General features: G+C 43.1%; 2 protein-coding genes and 2 long non-coding RNA genes across 8 annotated transcripts in view; 2 read left to right on the top strand and 2 right to left on the bottom strand.

The window, feature by feature from the left end:
• LOC129180209 (kinesin-like protein KIF27) overlaps positions 1–10,471 on the bottom strand; it is a 33,249-nt gene extending 22,778 nt beyond the window's left edge. For 2 of the 3 annotated variants that reach the window (XR_008570112.1, XM_054774431.1), the window contains exons 1-12: positions 9,053–10,471; positions 8,739–8,942; positions 7,144–8,006; positions 5,937–6,065; positions 5,714–5,863; positions 5,421–5,596; positions 5,139–5,344; positions 4,855–5,066; positions 2,820–3,050; positions 2,560–2,751; positions 1,314–1,502; positions 264–462 (exon numbers count right to left, since the gene is read on the bottom strand). Coding sequence is in view for 1 of the 3 variants with exons in the window: in XM_054774431.1 (XP_054630406.1) it covers positions 264–462; positions 1,314–1,502; positions 2,560–2,751; positions 2,820–3,050; positions 4,855–5,066; positions 5,139–5,344; positions 5,421–5,596; positions 5,714–5,863; positions 5,937–6,065; positions 7,144–8,006; positions 8,739–8,942; positions 9,053–9,350 (3,049 nt within the window). In the remaining 2 variants the exon portion in view is untranslated. The other variant, XR_008570113.1, reaches the window with a different exon arrangement.
• Positions 911–4,632, top strand: LOC129180216 (uncharacterized). Its single transcript, XR_008570114.1, has 3 exons — positions 911–1,199; positions 2,644–2,768; positions 2,835–4,632. It is a non-coding gene; the product is annotated as an uncharacterized LOC129180216 (long non-coding RNA).
• On the top strand, positions 8,238–10,073 carry LOC129180219 (uncharacterized). The gene is made up of 2 exons (XR_008570117.1): positions 8,238–9,368; positions 9,613–10,073. It is a non-coding gene; the product is annotated as an uncharacterized LOC129180219 (long non-coding RNA).
• Positions 10,472–10,601: 130 nt separating the features above from the next.
• qng1 (Q-nucleotide N-glycosylase 1) lies at positions 10,602–17,340 on the bottom strand. 3 transcript variants are annotated; one of them, XM_054774456.1, is made up of 7 exons: positions 17,248–17,323; positions 16,776–16,972; positions 16,525–16,675; positions 15,929–16,041; positions 12,762–12,872; positions 12,348–12,543; positions 10,602–11,045 (listed from the first exon to the last, which is right to left on the bottom strand). In XM_054774456.1, the coding sequence occupies exons 2-7, from the start codon at positions 16,959–16,961 to the stop codon at positions 10,816–10,818; spliced, it is 987 nt and encodes a 328-aa protein (XP_054630431.1). In that variant the 5' UTR covers positions 16,962–16,972; positions 17,248–17,323; the 3' UTR covers positions 10,602–10,815. The 3 variants fall into 3 exon arrangements, with proteins under 3 accessions (XP_054630431.1, XP_054630430.1, XP_054630429.1); XM_054774455.1 differs by having other exon boundaries at positions 10,606–11,045; positions 12,762–12,905; positions 16,776–16,969; positions 17,248–17,340; XM_054774454.1 differs by having other exon boundaries at positions 10,606–11,045; positions 12,762–12,905; positions 17,248–17,322.
• Positions 17,341–17,407: the final 67 nt, after the last annotated feature.

Below are 17,407 nucleotides of genomic sequence, written 5' to 3'. Positions count from 1 at the left end.
TAGTAGAAAAGCGCTTGTTTTTGCATCACCGCATATCATAGCAATTTCCCAATACTGCATAAATATGCCCCCTAGTGGCTATAAGCAATATTGCAATCTGATTGGACTCTTTCCGACAAAGTCCAGTATTTTGAAAGTAAGCACTGTGGTGACGGAGGCAAGGACAAACGACCTCCTTCATTACATGTAAAAAAAAAAACAAAACAAAACATGAAGAAGCACACAGACACATTGTGTTACTCGACTTCAGTGTCTATCCTCACCTTTAAGTTTGCGCAGCAGGAGCTGGATGTTCCTTTGATGTTCCTGTTGCTGCAGGGTGAGCCTGCGGTCGGCATCCAAGGCCAAGTGCTGCAAGGCGGCCTCCAGCTGCCTGCACGCCGCCTCCTGCTCGCCACACAAGATCTCCAGCTCCTCGCAGTACAGACACAAGCGACCTTCCGTCTGACGAAGGCTGATCACCTGGTAATAAAAAAAATAGCTATTTGCCGCATCAAAAATATCTCAATGAAAGTTCCATTTTTATTTCAACTTATTTATATATGTGTGTGTGTGTATATATATGTATACATATACAGTATATAAATATAAAGGTATATTAAAACAAAATATAATTTACAGTATAGCTTGTTTTCCCCAATTCTCCCTTTAATTAATGGTGACTTGAGAGATGGTTTTTGCTATTATATTTTATTCATAATAATTTATATTAAAGCATTTAACAACGAATATATATATATATATATTTAAAGCTAAAAGCTAAAACAAATGTGTGCCCTGTGGGACTTCCTGTCGTTGGGAAAGTGATATAAGTTTTGCAGCCTGCAAAACACGCCACGAAATATGTCTCGCCGGGGTAGCACCTTAAAAAGGTTTAGTTTGGTGCGGCATTTTGGGGGGGAGGGCAGGTGTGGTGAGGTTTTGCACTCGCGATGTGATCACCTGTCTGGCGGCGGCTAATTAGCCAAAACGCGAGACACGCGCCCGTGTATGCGTGGCTGTCGGAGGTCTAAGGCGGATAGCCCGAAAAGTGGTTGGGTTCGTCGGGACTGGATGGCCGGCAGTCGGCGGCGGTGGAGGAGACCGGGTTTTCCGACTGCCTGGGGGTCTTGCTGGAGCGCCATCAAGCTGCCCTCGCATCCAAATTCTCCTTCAAAAAGGCGCCTGATCCTCTGAGTTTCACCGGTGATTTTGAAAAAGTAAGTATTTTAAATTTCATGGTTCCCCTTTCAGATCATATAGCCCAGAGGTCACCAACGTGAGCCCCCGCCCCGCCCCGCCATCATTTACGTCCTGTAACAAAGTTAACTTACTTTGTTGAAGTATTTGACAAGCAGCTCCGATGCTTCGGCTTGCGAGAGCGTCCTCAGTTTCGTGGTGATGTCAAACAGAAGGGCTCTCTCACATGGCGACGCCATCTTCTCCTGCTGGTCCCTAATGGATCGTTCCTTAAAGTCCAGAGCGGCATCCAGGACTTGTACGGCCTCCTCCAACTGCTCCTCCTTGACGCCACATAAAATACAATATGCTCAACTGCTTCTTGTAATACTCTTAATACAGTAAAAAATGACGTCGGAATTAAGAAGCAGCTATATGACTACGTATTAAGATGTCAACCAATCAGCAGTCAGCATCATTATCTTTGGGGAAGTTAGTAGTTATTGTTCAACCAATCAGATCATCGATCCCTCCCATCATTTCAAAAGAAACTGACAGATCCATTGCATCATACAATAAAAAAATAAATATGCATCATGCATTAAAAAACAAACAGTGAAAAATACCATTAAAACATCAATCATCAATCATTGTCTCGTGAGACAAGCACCAGACGTGATCGCCAGAACCGGCATTTATTGCAGGTTTAAATGATCCCACATCAGGCGCAATAATAATATCATAATAGTCATAGTAATAAGACGGGCTACTGTTGGGGCCATAACCCACCACAAGCTAACACTCAACTCTGAACTTCCGATGGCACTTCCTGCCCTGCTGCCAGTAAGGTCCTCTCGGGAACACATTTGCTGTGACACATACAAGCATATTTAGCTCTTAAATGTCTTATTTACTCTTATTATGTCCACTCTATAGGGTAATAGATTGATAGATATAATAGATAGATCTGTTGGGTAAAAACTCTTGAACTCTTGAAGTCTTGAAGTAATACGAGTGTAAAGCCATTTAAAGCCACCATTACAATACATTGATGAGACAATAGCCACCACAGGAAGTATGCTGTCTAGAAAAAACAAGGAACTGCTAACGTGTGAGCCTGTTACCTTATTTATGTCTAATATGTTTTATTTGTCTGTTTATATCTACTATATTGTGTAATACAAATGTAAATGTGACTGTAGGGGTGTTATTTCATGTTTAGAGGGCTCTAGTAATGCTAAAAACCTTATTTAGACGATCGTCAATAGTTTTTCTATGCCACAACTAAGAAAATATTCAATTTATTAATATTGAATCCTACTTGGAAATTCGCTTATCGCAGTCGGATCTGGAACCGATTTGTATTTAATTTTGCCTTCAAAGGGTGTTCACTCTACTGACCTCCACAGTGAGCACTGTGTTGTCCTTAAGTTGTGAATCCAGGCAGTCTCTCCTCTTTTTAAGTGTCTCCCACTGCTTCTCCAGCTCCTTCAATGACGTTTGTGTTGCCTGCTTCACGCCGCCACAGTTCCCCATCTTCTCCTCCAGCGTTTCCAAGCGCAGTGACACTCTGAGAAGGTCCTGCCTCAAAGCCTGCGGGGTCATGAATGGTACGTTTGTAAAGGCAGTGTACCATGTGGAGATAATTGTGTGTGACTGACCTGACTGGAGCGTAGCCTCGCCGTCTCCAGTTTGTTCTTCTGTTCCAGGCAGGCGTCCCTGCGTTGAAGCACGTCCTGGCTGCTCCTGAGCTCCTCCTCCATCTCCTGCTGCTTGGCTCTCCTCTGCAGTTCCAACTCCTCGGCCTCCTCCAGCCAACAACACTCGTGCTGCTCTTTTGACCCCTGCTGAGGTTGATTTCTGTACACGTTTAAATCTACAAGACGGTCCACCTGCAAAGCATAAACAGTCCTGGTCACCTATGTTGACTTGGACACCAGCTGCAGTGCCATGACATCACCTTGTCATAGATGGATGCCAACATAGAAACGCCCATTTTAACCCCAAATAACAAGACAATCTGAGAAAACGGCAATTACGCATTTTAGACCTAAAACATGTCCTGGGCACACTGCAAAAACAGCCATACATGGGAAAAAAAGCCCAAATTAAAATTAGACAACTTTTCTTATTTCAAGCACAACATTCTGCCAATGGAGCAAAATTTCCTTGGCTAGAATTCTTCTAACTACAATATTTTTGTGACTTTTAAGAATATAATGAGTCCTAAAATAAGCAAGTTGTTCTTAATCCCATAGCTATAGCTTATTACAAGGTAAGAATTAAGCCAAATGCGCTTATAAGATTCCTAAATTGAGATAAAATGTGCTTTTACGAGGCCAGATTTAAGCACAATGTTTTTCATATTTTAGATGTGAGCGTATTATTCTTTTCAACTTTCCAGTAGCAACCATTCATACCTGTGGACAATTTTTGGAGTCTTCAGTTGGTCTATGACGCATGTTGTTGGACTGTGGAGGGAAGCCGTAGTACACAGAGAATACCCACGGGGAGAGCGTGCGGGTTCCGCCTGATTGTGGGGCCAACATCGTAACCACTCGGCCACCGTGTAGCTAACATTTCTTCTTGTCAGCGTGTGAGTTATGTTGGTTACTTTGTCAGCTTTTCAACAAGCATGAAGCAAATGATATGAATGGAAAAGAGTGCGATTGTATCTCAAATTCACTTAGTTTAGAAAACCCTGTTGTCATAAACACTATCAGAATTCTTTTTGGCATGGTTTGCATGTACATTCGCTAGTTTGACAGATTTTATGAGTACATTTAATTTAATAAATCTTGGTGTGCAGCCAAGCAAATCTTTAAGACATGGTTGGGACTTTTTTTTTACTTTCTTGAAATTTTGTTTTTGCAGTGTAGAGTTTACTCTTAAATTTAAGTTTAGAAACCAGTTTTATTCTTAATTTAAGACAGATATATATTCATCAGTTGTTGAAGAGTGATCAAAATACGTTTTTAGCTGGTTAGTACAAAAAAGAAGTCATTTCTATTGGATACCTACACTTTTTTTCAAGTGAAAACTGCCAGACAAGATTTTTTTTCTTTTTAGGGAAAAAATAGGGCCTGTTCGAATCTCCATGTGTGGAGTTTGTATGTTCTCCTCGTGCGTGTGTGGGTTTTTTCCGGGAACTCCGGTTTCCTCCCACATTCCAAAAAAAACAAAGATGCATGTTAGGTTAATTAGCGACTTAACTTGTCCACAGGTATGAATGTGAGAGTGAATGGTTGTTTGTCATTGGCTGGCGACCAATCCAGGGTGTACCCGAAGTCAGCTGGGATCGGCTCCAGCACACCAGTGACCTTAGTGAGAATATGCGGCATAGAAGACGGATGGATGGAAAAAATTAAGAAATTGTTCCTTAAAATGGGCTACAGGCAATAAATGAATGAATAAATAAATGAAACTATGACAACTATAATAATAATGACATATTGTTATTTTTGTCATATTATATAAAACAGCATTTATATTATTATTATTATTAATCAGTGAGTAGTAATGCTATTGTAGTTCAGAATAATAACTTTTTTGGTCCCTGCTTAATTTGTTTCGAGTAGGCCACAAAATAAAAACAGCACCAAAAAAGCATGAATTAATATATTATAATAACAATAAAACAATAACATACATGTTCACATTACTACAACAGCCAGAGCCTCTAGAATACACACTAACCCTGCCAGGGTTCCATTCTTCAGGGTTGTCACTGCTGTCTAGGCTGGTCCTCCTCAGGCTCCTCTGCAGCTGAGCCCTCAGCAGGTCCATGTGCTGCAGGCTGTGACGCAGCGTGGCTCGGCCCTGCCTGCTCTGCTCAGACAGCCACGCCAGCACGTCGTCCTCTCTGCGGTCGCCCGAGTCGTGTCGCACCGCCGCACGGGTGTCCTTCTCTGTAGAGAAGAGAAAGTGCACTGTTGTACCGCACGCTTGAAAGCCAGTAGTGGTCACTACATTAGGCACACCAGTTTTTTCCATCTCTTTGACCAGTTCCTCTTTTAAGGACATGTTGGCAGACAGCATCTGGATCCTCCTCTGAGTCAAGCTGGCTCTCTGCCTCGTACGACACTGCTCAGAGATGCGAGTGGCCTGCTGAGGTCTTTGCTTGGACGTCTGCTCCTGTCCGAACGTCTTTTCTTTCAGGGTCGACTTCTTCTGTCTGCTGGTCCATCTGAAACACCAGCGTAAGAACGTGGAAGGTTCTCTTTCTGCTGCCTTTTTACAACATTCTAGTGTCAATGACTTACCCAAGCCCACTCGCAAAGTCCATCCCGTCTTTTGTCTCTTGTCCTTTAAACTCTGCCGTTTGCTTCAGCAGAGGACAGAAATCCTTCATCTCCTCCTCACTCTGCAAGCGATGGCTGCTCACCTTAAAAGTTGCCATCAGCCTCTCCAGCGACTCGGCCGGCAGACTGGCATGCATCTACAAGGAGGCACCTTGGCATTACATCTTCACCGTTCATTCGTGAAACGTAGTCTTTCGACTGCAGTCGAAGACGCTTCACTTCTTCAACAACAACAGAACAGAACGTTAAGGCACCTTGCTGATCAGCATGTGTCCACAGCTGGGTCGGACCAGGCTGGCGCTGTGAGGTCCGTGTTGACCCCTGCAGCATGTTTTACCCCTCAAGGTCATGAGGTCGCAGCGAAGACAGTCAATGAGGATCTGCTGGTCCACCAGCCGCTCGGTCTGAAGGACGTTCCCAGGTGTTAACGACGATAGTGATGGTAGAGGCCGAAACGTAAGACATAAGACGTCTGACCTGTTCCTTCTGCTCCCAAAAAGCCTGCATGAAGACGCTGTGCTTCTGTGGGAGCTCCTTTCCTTCTTTTTGCACTTCTTTCAGTTTAGCGACTTTTTGCTGCAGCTGGCAATCTGCCTCCACGGACGCCTGAAACAAACAAAACACGGTCTTTGTCATATCGGTTGGATGCCACCTGGTTGGATGTCTTGTTTCATTTGTTTTATGTTGTGGTCGGCTAAATGGGCGTTACGATGGAGTGGTTCTTTCAGTTGGTTGGTTGGATATTATGGATGGGTAGATGTTCCGGTTGGTTAGACGCCACCTTTGGCTGGTTGTAGGGTTGGATGCTGTGGTTATTTGGTTGGTTGTTATATGACTGGCTTGCTTGTCGGTTGGATGGTTGAATCCATGTTACGGTCGGACGTTTTAGTTGGATGTTTTGGTTGGTTGGCTTAATGGTTTGGTTGGACGGTTGAACGAACGGGTAGAATAGCTGTCTGAGTTGGTTGATTTATATGTTATCTTTGGTTGGTTAGGTTGGATGCTGTGGATGGGATGGTAAGATGTTATGGTTGGTTGGATGCTATGGTTATTTGGTTGTTATGGTTGGAAGGTTTGGCGGTTGGATGGTTGAATCCATGTTACGTTTTTCTCCCTTTTTTAGTCGGAAACTGATATTTTCCTGCAACTTCCCTATGTTCTACTGCTGATTACTAAAGAATGGAAAAAGGTAGAAACAAACTCTTTTTCCTGACGAAAGACAAGAGTCTAATCTTTCTTTTGGTAGGTTCCGTGTTTATATAATAAACATAGAACACAATATTCTGTGTCTAAAATGGCCGCCACGGAAGGGGCTGTCTGGGATTGAATGAGTTAAGGTTGGGTGTTTCTGTTGGTTGGATGATATGATTACAGAAGCCATTCAAGTTTAGTGCAAATCCAGGTAAAGGTGCACATCTAGGAGTCACGTTGGCCTGTTACAGTCCACTTGCATTGGGGCTGAGAGGTGCATTGACCTACCCATTCCAGCTGGTGGAGCTGTGGTCCAACAAAGTTTGTGGCAGTTGGTGCTCACTTTATAACGCACATTATCGCCACCCACAGGACTGAAGTGGAATTTTTCAAGTTTTGGCCTTGGTGGAGGTTTGCGCCCCACTGAGTGACATTGTGATTATCTTTGTATAGTTTGTGTACCTAATGCTGAGTGCAGTGAGAGTTTACTAACCGGACACGTCTTCAGGTCTTTCTCCTCCAGCCAGCTGACGTCCTCGCTGTGATGTGATTGGCTGACAGCCTTCAGTCTCTTGTTCCACTCCCGCACTCGACGTGCGAAAGAGTCGTTTGTCTTTGGGCCGCAGACCTCGGCCAGAAGCTTAGCAGCTTGATGGACCAGTGAAGAGTAAGGAGATGCTTCTCTTGTTTGGTTGTCATCCTTACGTGGGCTGGTCTGCTCCAGTAGTGGTCTCAGAGGCTGGACCTCATGGTCCAGATCGCCACCTTTGGACGTCAGAGGCGGGTCGTCAGAGGTTAACGTTGAAGGAAGGCTGTCTTCAGCGTCAGGTGCTTCCACCTCAGCATGGTGGCGAATGTGGCGAGACTTGGACGCAAACTTCAGCACGCTCAAGCTTTCTGCAAAGCTGTGGTGGGAGGGGCTTACACATGCCACCAATAGGGTGCAGGCATTTCCCCCTAGTGAGTCGCGTAGCAGGCGCGTGATCTTGGCGTGGCGGTACGGAATATAGGCGCTGCGTTGTCTACCGGGATTAGTGAGGGCCCGGATGACGTTGCCCAGCGCCAGGAGGCCCGTGTTGATGTGGACTGACTCCTCAAATCGGATCCCCGTGTTTCCCGTTTTGCCGACACGCTCCGAGCCTGCTAGGTCGACCACACAGAACTTGGAGAGGTGCTCCGCCTTGGAGGGCTTATCGGGGAAGGTCTGGCTGAGCCACAGCGTGAGGATGGTGTGGGAGCGGCTGGAGTGCTTGTTCATGCCGGTGGCACCTGTCTGCCTAAGGGCGTTGCCCACCTCCAGGATGTTGAGGAGCTCCTCGGAGGTGGAGACCACCACCTCTTTGGCTCCCACCACCACTGCACAGACATGACATCAGCCCTTTAGCTTGCATCCCGTAAAAGTCTTGTTTGAGTGAAACTCTAAAACACACGTGTCGAACTCGTGCCCTGCAGGGCCGAGACGCTGCAGGTTTTCTCTCCAACCAGTTTCTTCAGCAGGTGATTTCATCGATGAGCTCCTTTCCTCAAACTGAAGGTGTTGATCATTAAAATCACCTGCTTTAGTGACTGGCTGGAAAGAAAACCTGCAGTGTCTCGGCCCTCCATGGCACCAGTTTGACACCCCTGCTCTAAGACAACAGACACATACTAGTGTGACCTTGAACCTCTGCTACTCTAATCATCTTGCAAGATTGGACTTATTATTCAATATAAATCATGTTCTTGCATGGATTATCGGACAAGAATCATCTTTTAATAATATTGATTTAAAAGTGTAACCATTAAGCTAGCTTTGATGTTCATTTGGCCACAGTAAAACATTTTTACTTTTATCACAAGTAGGCAACAAAAAAGTCTAACCAATCTCTGGTGTATTTTGGTGATGATCTGGATAAAGGTGCAAACAGAGTAGTTTATTTCAGTTTTTTTAATCATCTTCCATGACTCATTTTCAGTACAAACATACTGCTATATAAGCTGCACATAAACTACTCTAAAGGAGAACCGAGTTCACGTCCTATAGCTTTGTCCCTTGAGAAGATATAACTTACTGAAATGCGTGAGGTGAACTGACTTTTGTGAGCTCACCTGTGTTCCCCCTGAAGTTATCCCTGATGTGCAGGTCTTTGCGCGAGGTGTCGAGCTCCAGCAGGTCCCGCAGCTCCTCCTTGTACAGCTCCAAGTAGGACAGACGCACCGTGGCATCCATTCCATCGCTGCTGCTCTGCTTCTTCTTGTCCAGCAGTGAGAAGACATCCTTGGCAAAGCAGGAGATGATGCCTCCGTCTGCATCTGAGACACATCAAACTTTAAACCGTGACTTATGTCAAATTGATATGTATTGACCATAATCATCAGTAGCCAGGAATGAATTATTCCACAATTCCATCCACTTAACTCACCCATCTTATTCCCTCCCAGCGTGTATGTTTTCCCAGACCCGGTTTGTCCATAACAGAACACGGTGGCATTGGTTCCGTCCAGCAGTCCCCTTGTAAGCGGCCGAACGCAGGACTCGTACACTTCATGCTGGCTGGAGCTCGGTCCAAAGGCGTGGTCGAAGGAGAAGAGCTGGTCGGAACCGAGTATCACCTGAGGGGCCCCGGGAATTACCCGCAGACACTCCCGGTGGGCGTGTAGTAGCTCCCTGGGGAGCAGTGGACGCAACCGAACCGCCACACGGATACGAACCTCCGCCATGATAATCAAAATTAAACGGTATGTTTAATTTGACATTCAATTTAAACAATCTAACAGCGAGATAAAGAACCTTTATAATTGGGTACCATCTTTGAGATGAAAGTAAACAAGACAAGACATTAAAGACAAAGAATAACGAGAAACAAAAGGGACACGCGACATTAACACCTTCTCAACTAAATAATGAATTCCTTCTCTTTCATCGTATCTGCATTCCAATTATCTACTTTGGTTTTAACTTACACAATTTGTGTTTCTTCAGCAGTATAGGAGTTGTCATTTATTGTTGACGTTTCGGCGTCCGGCTAGAGTAGCCTGGTTGCCATGGAAACAGACTCCATAGTCAACAAGTTACCGCGTTACCGGAAAAGGAGTCAAAAAAAGGAAGTAAAGGACTTCACAGCGCCCCCATGTGGGTCCTCCACGACAAGCACCCAACTTTACAATGACAAAAGCAAAAACTCGGCGTCTCCTTCTGTAGACAAGCCTAATGACAATTTTATTATAGACTGTATACTGTGTATGTATATATATATATATATATATATGTGTGTGTGTGTGTATGTATGTATGTATTATGTATATAATGTTAAAGAGGCCCAACAAATTACACAAAGAAGTAGAAAATGTGATAATGTTAAACTATGACAAAGATGAAATGGTTAGTATAGCCAAGTATAGGAGTTATATTAAGTGTAGGTAATAAAGACTTTTTTATCAACATATCAGTATATTCATATAGTTACTAAAACATAATTACAAGCTAATATAAATAGTACGATATAACATCATGCCAACATAAGACTGCATGGCAGTGGGTTCATTTTTGCAGTTTTCAATGGCAATGAATCTCTCTACATAGCCAAGGAAGAAAAGATGAGTATAAATATTTACAAATTTGATTTTCAGAAGTATAGTAATGTAATTCTAATATTGACCAAATTATATCTACACTTCAAATTTAAATACCTTAAATGAAACATAAAATGTTGTCTTCATATGAGTCAAATTCATACGATCAAAATATAAATGTATCATTATCCAGTTACTTAAAACTCAAAATTATTCCAATCTTGGAAAATTACAATAGGAAATGTAATATAAATGTAAATACATATATATATATATATATTACATTTTTCATTTTTAAAGATGTATCAAGCTAAGATGAATATTGGTATATCATTAACTTAATTTTTATAATGTTTTTTTTTTTTTTTACATTTATATTTCTTATACCAATTCTAATTTGGAGGGGAATTCACTTTATTGCATTTAAAGTGACATTAATAAATGTATTAATTGATCAAGTCAAAGACAGGACAATCCGTGAAACAGGTCATGTGCTCTAACGGTGTGATATTGCATCATACCATGATGGTAGATATACATTTCGAACTTGGCTCGGTCCCAGGACGGTGGTGTCTAAGGCACTGCCTGCTCTCCGCAAATGGCCGCCAGCTTGTCAGTAGTACACGGAGCGCGTGTGGTGGATGGGAATGTGGGCCATCTCTCTGTGGTGCTGCTTGGCGTACGGCCACAGGTAGAAGTCGATGATGGCCGAGTTGACGCCGCAGCTCCTGCCGTCCCGTTCCTGCAGCAGCTTGCTCAGACGCTCCCTGATGCGCTCCACCGCCAAGATGGAACAGGCTCGGATCTCCACCTCCCTCCTGTCGCCTGAACGCAGCAACTCGCCTGCGGGACGAGAGGTCAGTGTGGGTTATAACGCCTTCACATTGGGTCACAACATTAGGTACACTGGGGAATCCTATTGGGTCATTTGTACGTCTCACTGCATGTGCTTTCTCCCCGTCAGTAAAGCATATGAGCATCAGGGGAAAAAAACCTAGAAAGTCTGTCACTGCGAAAATGAGGCTTTCTCACTGGTTGTATGTATTTTTGCACTTCGCATACTTCGCTATCGTGATCGTTAAACTTTCCCCTTCAATTTGCTGTCAAATAAAGATGCAGGCTTAAACCGCAGCCATTGGGAGTGGACGAAAAGTGATGCTCACGTTCAGGCCATGCCAACGCAAGGATGCCAACATCAAACTGGAATAAAAGATATGTACAGTAGGATGGTTACTTATCTATTTATCAGCGCTCATGCCTACTAATTTTTGACCCAGAATTACCATAAAATTAATTTAAAAATGAATTATGTTCAATAATTTAAAGTTAAATTAAACTAAAAAGGTGTGTGTTTTTTGTTGTTTTTTTTTTTAAAGTGTGCAGGAGTAGCGTGTACAGGGCTCCAGGTGAAATGTCTGAAGGGTTACGTCACTGTAAAAGGTTTGGGACCCACTGATGTGCTCCAACAGCCTTCTGGCCTTCACATTCGGAGTTATTTTTGTGTCAAAATTTATTAAATATTAAAAAAAAAATGTACTAACAAATAATCCTATTTTTTTCATTCATTTGTTGAAATTAAATTATTACTTTGTACAATTGTTATTAAATTTTAATTAAATTGTTTATTTTTAAATGTTGTCAATTTTTTAAATTATAATAATGTATGAATTATTACTATTAATTCTTCATTCGGGATTTATTTAATGGCCATTTATTATTGCCTAAAAACTATGAAATGCAACATCAATTCAATAAATCGGTCAATAACCCACCAGGAGGTGGCGGGCGTGACCAACGTTCTGATTGGTTGAAATGCCACGCAAGTCACTCGGCATAAATAATTATAATAAAGTCTTCTGTCGTAAATAAACTGTCCATGAAATAGAAATTCATTTACCATTCATTCATTTCCTATTTAATTATTTCATGGAGAATTTAACACATTATTTCATGATTTATATTAATATGTAATAATACATCATTATGAATTATAAATATTATTAAATATTAAAAATATCCCACAATAGTGGCAATTAAAAGTGCGCGTTATCTTATCTGGAAAAGCAGAATGTCTTGAAGTAGCTCTAGCGTGCGCGCGCGTGCGCACACACACACACACACACACACACACACACACACACAAACCGTGCTTGAGGCTGCCCATCAGAGCATCAGAGTATCGCAGGGCGCCGAGGTAGACGAGGGCCTGAGGGATCCTGTAGTCGGCGAACATGGTGAGCCAGTCCATGTTGGTAATGACCGCCTCACCTCGGGCCGCCATGATGCCCCAGAAGTCAGCCACCAGGATCTGAGCTCGCTTGTAGAACGCGATTTTCTTGCCCTGGAATGAAGCGGAGGACATCGTATGTCCCGTACACTCACTTTGACCGGGACACATGTTGCTGTCGCTATTCCTGTCTTTAGCCACCAGATGGAGCCCTCACATCTCATCTTGTGATTGTAATTTTAGCATTCTAAATTGAGTGCGAATGCTGGCAATGACAAAAAAAAATGATTTGAGTCAAAACTTCATTTTGGGCTAAAGCATTGCCGTCATACCTCATAGACAGCCTCGTCTCTGTAGGACGGAATCTTCTCCACAACAAGCTCCACCATCTTCCGGGCGTCGTCCCCAGCCTGGCTGATAAAACTGCGGAAGCTTCCGCCGTGCTGCAACAGCACGCGGCCGCCTTCAGTCAGCACCTCGTTGTGGAAAGACAAACACCACGTGTGACTGAGGCGGTGCGTTCATGTTGTCCAAAGCCGGAAGTGAGGTGCTAAGATCGCTGGAAAGACCACCTCGCATGCTTCCGTTGTGTAAACACTGAGACTGTCGTGCTGGCTTAAAACATCACGGCCTATCGTAGCAAGTCTTGGCTGACGTGCAAATATTGCTTAATTTTTCATGAGTTATCAATCCTGTAAAAAATGGGGACGCTAACGGCCACACTGATCACACAAAGCAACATTCGCGTGAACGCCTGTAAAACGTCTTTTACTTACGATAAGGACGACATCATGGTCAGAAATAACGACGACGTCGCCATGATGTCTCTGTATTGCACCAAGATCAAAGCGTTTACTAAAAATGTTTTTTGTTCAATGACATCACTTCTCCACGACAGAGCATTAGGCCCACATTGGGGAAAAAATCGGAGATTTCGAGAATAATGTCGTAAATTTATGAGGAAAAAAGTCGTAAATTAGTTGAAAAGCTGAAAAAAATTTGTACATTTAAATAAAGTCGTAATATTACCTTTGCCCGAGGCCAAGGTCACATGAGTCCCCCCTTTTCTTAGCCTGTCCCAACGGAGTATTAAAATAGTCTTGAGATTTCGTGAATAGTCAGAAATGTACGAGAAAAAACTTGTAATATTACGAGAATAAAGTCGTGACTATACGAGAATAAAGTCATAAACTTACGAGAAATAGAGTCGTAATATAACCTTTGCCGGAGGCCAAAGGTCACATAAGTGCCCCTTTTCATAGCTGTCTCAGGAAATGCCTGTCATGATGTAGTATTAAAATGATCAGAGATTTTGTAAAAAAAAGTCGCAAATTTACGAGAAATAAAGTCGTAATATAGCCTTTGCCCGAGGCCAAAGGTCACATAAATCCCTCTTTTCATAGCTGTGTACGTGAATAAAGTCATAAATGTAGAGGAAAAAACTCGTAATATCACGAGTGTAAAGTCGTAAATGTACGAGAAAATGTCATAAATTTAAAGTCGTACATTTTCGAGAAATAACGTCGGAATATTACCTTTTCCCAAGGCCAAAGGTCATGAAAGAGCCCCATTTTCACAGCTGTCTCAGGCAATGCCTGTTATGACGTAGTATTAAAATAATCCAGGGATTTTGTGAATAAAGTCATAAATGTACGAGAATAAAGTCATAAATGTACGAGAAAAAACTCGTAATATTACGAGAATAAAGTCGTACATTTATGAGAAAAAACTCGTAACTTTATGTTCCAGGCATTGCCTGAGACAGCTATGAAAAGGGAGGACTTATGTGACCTTTGGTCTTGGGCATGTGGAGGGGGCGGGGTAGGAAGGCGGAAGTGAGAAGGGCTAGCTCGACATGCTAACCTGTTTGTGCTCAACTGCTCTGTTTTGCTGCTACATAATAAATAAAAGCTTGCCTGAAGCAGAAGCAAAGTTTCCTTCCTTCCTGGAGAACTAGGCTCTATTTTCCCTCTGACACGTATGACGCGATCACGCGTAATATTCCGACTTTATTCTCGTAATTTTCCAACTTTATTGTCGAAATCTCAGATACAATATATATACTGTATATATATATTTTTTTTTTTTTCAATGTGGCCCTAATACTCCGTCGCACTTCTCTGACAGTGGAACGTCAAAATTCAAACCCCCTCGAGGTCGTACAATTTGAAATTTGATTTAAAAAAAATACTAATAATCACAAAAGTCATACAAAACTTCAAAGTATGAATATCTGTCACGCAGGGACATCAGCATATCGCACATGCGCACAAACTGTTAATTTACCGTCACTATTGTAATTACCATTTTAGCATGCGCATTACGTTAGCATGCACACGTTGCTAGCCAACTACACAGCAAACGTAAGACGACGTCAGATGTGCGTTTCGGTGCTATGCCGTTTATTTTCGTTGTGACAAAAACACGGCAGAAGGCATATCAGTTGACGGCGGTCTATGGCCGGATAATATCGATAATGGTGATCTCTTTGGTCACAATCACATTACAGTCGTATCTTGCTACATCCCCTTTCCAACATCGTTCTATTGCGGTTTTTCAAAAATGGATTCATAAATGATGGCTACTTCGTGGTTGACTACGGCCTATTATTAGTCAAAAACATATTTTTGACCAAATTTAAAATGGCTAGAGATACAAATGCAGTACAAGTCATTACGACCACCATTCAACACGTGACTGTAGCATTCCACATTGGTCACTTGGTGTCAGTAACTGTCAGGTGACAGAAGCACCAGACTTGATTGCCAACAACAATAACGTAATAATAATAATAATAATCATAACAATAACACGGCTGGCTGTTGCGGCCACAAGCTAAAGCTCAACTCTGAAGCCCCTACATCACTTCCAGTCTGCCACCGATTCTGCTCCCCTACAAGGTGAACTGTCTTAAATGGCTTATTTTCTCATATCTACTATATTGGTGACTATATGGGTGTCATTTCATATCTAAAGGGCTTATTTTCTAGTCTTATGTCTACTATATTGGGTAATAAAAGGATAAAGGTAACTATAGGGGTGTTATTTCATGTCTAGAAAGCTCTAATAATGTTTAACAAATTATTTATATATTTCTATCTGTTTTGATTTCTATTTTTATATTTGTCCATCCATCCATCTTCTATGCCGCTTGTCCTCACTAGGGTCGCGGGGGTATGCTGGAGCCTATCCCAGCTGACGTTGGTTGAGAGGCGAGGTACACCCTGGACTGGTGGCCAGCCAATCACTGGGCACATATAGACAAAAAACCTTTCACACTCACTTTCATACATTGGAATGCGGGAGGAAACCAGAGTACCCGGGAAAACTCACGCACGGGAGAACATGCAAACTCCCCAATCGGAGATTCAAACCCAAATCTCCCAAACATCTCGCCCACTAGGCCACTGTATATACAGTACATATTATTTATATTTATTTTTTTAAGTCTGTGCTGCACTTCTAATCGGGCATGAGCAAGATAGTTTAGTTTAGGAACCTGGTGGCGCTCGTGAAGCATCGGCATGGGCGTTTCGTTGTCTGATCGAAGAACGTGCGCCAACTCCTCCATGCTTATCTGGGAGAAGAACTTTGGATCCGTGATGGGCACGCCTGACGAGGGAAGAGGAGCAAGTATGCATTAAGATGTGAACAAGTGAGTGGTGGTGGTGGTGGTGGTGTGTGTGTGGGGGGGGGGGGAGGGGGGGACCCTAGGAATAGCCGTCATTTCTGTAAAGAAGCGGCAACATCATTTTCATGTGATTCACACTGTGCAGCCAAGCTACGGGGAGAATTTCTCCCTAATTGCAAAAGGCCGCGGCAGGCACACATAGGGGAGCCGTGTTCCATACGAGACGTAATTGATTAATATCCGGAGTCATTCCCGCTAATTGCAAATGATGCACTGGTGCACACGGTGTGACCAGCAATTCCCCCTCCTCCCAGCAGTCCAAGTTCAAGTAAAGGGCACATTCACAATCATTGAACAGCCCATAGGAGGGAGGGGGGTAAAATAGACGCATGTACAAGCTGTGAGGTTACATACTGTATCTTTCCCTAGCTTAGTGGATGCATACAGGATGAAATGAGGCTCACCTTCCTCCATGGCCCTGGTGATGGCGGCGCACAAGGTCATGTAGCCCGTGTACGTGGTGCCGTTAAAGGTCACCTCACACTGCTGGGTTTCCTTCTCGGGCCAAAAAGAGAAGTTCATGGTGTCCACCACAAACATCCAATTTAAAGCCTGCACGGTTAGAGGGACAAACAAAACCTTGGTGAACACTCTCTCACAGGCCACAACATTTTTAGTGATGTCACAGTGTGGTTCTGTGGTCAAGACTCCCCTGGTCAGAGGTGGCAGCAGGGGCCAGAGGGTTGGCCTTCTTCCAGCCACTGGCAGTCAGCTCGTCACTATCTCGCAGAGCGTACAGCATCTCGGCCACCTTCTGAACGCCTTCCTCCTCCACAAACACATCCTGACTGCGCTCTGCAACAAACTGGCCCGACTCTCTGGGAAACAACGGCGGCTCCATGGTGAACTCTGCTGAGGGTCATATTATATCAATATGTATTATTTAGACAAGCATACACATGTAATTCAGATTACATCCATGTCGCTCTTAAATTTACACCAAATATTTAAATACGACTTAAATTTGCGGGTATGTGTCACGCTACATTAGAACAAATTGCTAGATGGCTAGCTAATGTTAGCTGCATTGTTTCGTGTTTACGTGTACACAAACACATCTGCATTTATACACGCATTTTATGTTTTGACTGCCATGTTATTTTTCTTGTCAAACAACCAATACCTACCGACCAAATCAGCGCTTGTGATTGTCTATGTACTTCCGCTACGTGTGACTGATTCTGGCCCATCAGAGCCTCTGCAAAATACTCTCCACCAATCACAGGCAGTAAACTGACAAGGCCGGAAATAGCGTCGATTCTGTTATACATTAAACAGGAAATAAGA

Source organism: Dunckerocampus dactyliophorus, chromosome 4 (genome assembly GCF_027744805.1).
Source record: "Dunckerocampus dactyliophorus isolate RoL2022-P2 chromosome 4, RoL_Ddac_1.1, whole genome shotgun sequence".
Lineage (NCBI taxonomy): Eukaryota > Metazoa > Chordata > Actinopteri > Syngnathiformes > Syngnathidae > Dunckerocampus > Dunckerocampus dactyliophorus.
Note: the sequence above shows the minus strand (reverse complement) of the source record. Positions and strands in the feature narration are given on the sequence as shown.